The 2,742-nt window shown below is 37.0% G+C and overlaps 1 protein-coding gene across 1 annotated transcript; it reads right to left on the reverse strand.

Annotated features, from left to right (window-relative positions):
• LOC110265223 lies at positions 1,531 to 2,100 on the reverse strand. The gene is made up of 2 exons (XM_021108097.1): positions 1,915 to 2,100; positions 1,531 to 1,809 (listed from the first exon to the last, which is right to left on the reverse strand). Exons 1-2 carry the CDS (start codon positions 2,098 to 2,100, stop codon positions 1,570 to 1,572), a joined length of 426 nt encoding a protein of 141 aa, XP_020963756.1. The 3' UTR covers positions 1,531 to 1,569.

Raw genomic sequence — 2,742 nt, forward strand, 5'->3', positions numbered from 1 at the left:
CAGACTAGAAGTCATGACAAAGTTAGTCACTAGGCTCCCCAATGGTGTGGGGATGATAAAGAGGAATTGTTTGAAGCTCATGGCTGGCCCACAAACATAGTTGTGGACTTGGGAAAGTACACTTGCTGTTGTAGGTTCTGGCAACTCACAAGTAAATCAACCAAACCCTTTCATTCCTTCCCTTAGCCTCACTTAGTCAGAGTTGTTTTTAATTTTTTTTATTACATTTGTACGTGCTGGCCACAGGGATGCATGTATGCATGCAATTTCAGCCATTCATGATAAAAGTGGTAAGAGGACTGAGGAGTACTGCTATGAATGGTTGACAATGAAGGTGTATAAAAGGACATACTATTTCAATGTTAACCCGGTGAAAGGACAAGATCTGTGGGAGAAAACATCGTCACCTGCTCCTGTCCCACCCCCAATTAAGCCAAAACCCGGCAGGCCTATCAAGAAGAGAAGAAAAGACAAGGCAGAACAACCAGTTGGGTCAAGCACCAAGATGAAGAGGAAGTACAACCCAATCAGGTGCATGTATTGTGGTTAAGTTGGCCACAACAAGAGAAGTTGTGCAAAGAAGAAAAAAGAGGATGCCAAGGAACAAGCTAGGCAAATGCAACTTCAGCTTGCCCTTGTTAAAGAGCCTGCTCTCCCTACAGATGAAGCAAACACCAACAACGAAGTTCAATCCCGTTTTCTCCCTCCTCCACCAGTCCAACCACAACCTAATGTGGAAGTCAGCTAACCAGAAGAAACCCCACCAATGTAAGATACCCAACCGTCTGTTCAAGACCCTTAGGTTATTTACTTATTGCTTTATCTTATGGACCAATTGCATTTATTTACTTGAAAAATAATGGTTCTGCAACTGGCCTATGCAGGGTGCAAAGAGAGGCAGGCCACCCAAATTGCATGTCATTAAAAGCAAGGCAAGATTGAATGCCTCCACCAAGTCACCTGTGGCCATATCTGTTGAGACATTGAAAGGAACAACTTTCGCAACTGCAAAGAAGATGCAAACCTTCATGACATTCGTGCCTACCCCAGGCTTCAAGCGTCCAAGAAAAAAAGAATAACATCTTTAACTAGGAAATATTTTTTGTATGTAGTTGCAACTTTACTTTTTGAGAACAGGACTGTGTAAACTGGTTGTGTGATCAGGATCATTTTAGTTAGGCCTATTATGGTTTTTTGGTTTAAGTGAACAATGCTATGGAACTTTTGCTTTGGATTGCTTTGTTAACTTCTGGATCCTTAATTACCCATGTGGTGTGTCTACTAATTAGACAATATAATATTTATGATGTTTGTTATGGATTATAATGATCTTGACTATTCTGATGTATACAATTTTTTGGTGAATAAATACTTAAGGTTCAAATATTATCATCATGTATTTTCAGTGAAACCCATCATGCTCAAACAACAAGTTTATGTTGAATTAAATACAATTAAACCCTACTTTCATTCATAAGTCACATCATCATTACATATTATCAACTAATTCAGTCTCAAAACTCTAACAACACCTCTAAAACACAACAACATAACACTCCATTTGTGGCTTTACTTGGAGATTGATGTGAACAACAGTGATGCACAAAAGATATTAGCCACAACCATTGCAACTGAGACATACATTATTAGCATCTTCATTGCTCTAACTTCACCCTCCAAGCTACCCAATCTCCATGACACATTCAGTCTCCATTCATCATAGTCACCACTAACATATGCATCACTTTCTGCCCCTGCTGCATACCCATCATCATCAACCCACCTAAAGAAGTTGCAGTGACTTCCCTTCTGAATATTTTCAAAAAAAAAAAAAAGAAAAATCAATTTCAACTGCACAGTAAAATAGACATAGAAAAATGGAAAACAAACTTAATTTATCCTAACCTAACTCACCGGGTATCTTGCACAAGTGTGGAACAACCTATTTGGATTCTCTCTTGTACCGGACTTCTTGATTATCGTCTTCAACCCGAAAAAGCATGTTTGGTCGTTGATCTTCCTCCTCCGTCGCATGGAAGAGTTGGAACCATGGCTACCGATAGACTGAGACGGCAGGTCACCGCTGCGGCTTCCACTCATCATCACAGGGACTCAACAAACATATAGGGCCATCTACTACGAGAATCATACACATTTATGTTTCAGATTGGGATTAGGTTAGGGTTGTAAGATTAGGACTAATTTGACCTAAAAAAGTAAACATATCTTATCAGCATTAATGGTAGTCCTGCTGGAGTGTGCCACGCTGGCACTTAACGTTCCAGCTCAGCAAATGTTAGACACCTCAGCAACTGAGATGACGGAAGGACGAACTCGATCAACGTGAGTAACTTTTAGGGACGCTTTTGATTAATTTTATCTTTCGAAGACGAAAATGGAGATCGAATATCTTTCAGGAACGATTTTGACTATTAACTCATTCTCTTTATATACAGGAATAGATAAAATAATATCTTTTTTTTGTTAAGCAAATATTCAAATAATTTTTCGATATTTAATACAAAGTTGACATTTTATAATATTATAGTAAAAATTTTTTCGACGAAAATAATATTAAAGGTATAAAAAAAATTAAATTAAACAAAACAATAAAATTTGGTTTATTATTATTATTGATTATTATTATATTAATAAATTAATGAATTTCACTTCGAATTGAAAAATTTCTATTTACTCTAATAATCATAAATTAAAAAAATATTATATATAGTAAAGAAGTGA

The sequence above is a fragment of the Arachis ipaensis genome, chromosome B08, assembly GCF_000816755.2.
Source record: "Arachis ipaensis cultivar K30076 chromosome B08, Araip1.1, whole genome shotgun sequence".
NCBI lineage: Eukaryota > Viridiplantae > Streptophyta > Magnoliopsida > Fabales > Fabaceae > Arachis > Arachis ipaensis.

Bases quoted from the DNA above. Each gene is read 5' to 3' on its own strand.
- LOC110265223 (XM_021108097.1), bottom strand. From the start codon at position 2,100: ATGAGTGGAAGCCGCAGCGGTGACCTGCCGTCTCAGTCTATCGGTAGC. The intron at 1,810-1,914 runs GTGAGTTAGGTT...GAAAATATTCAG, and splicing joins ACACTTGTGCAAGATACCCG to AAGGGAAGTCACTGCAACTT.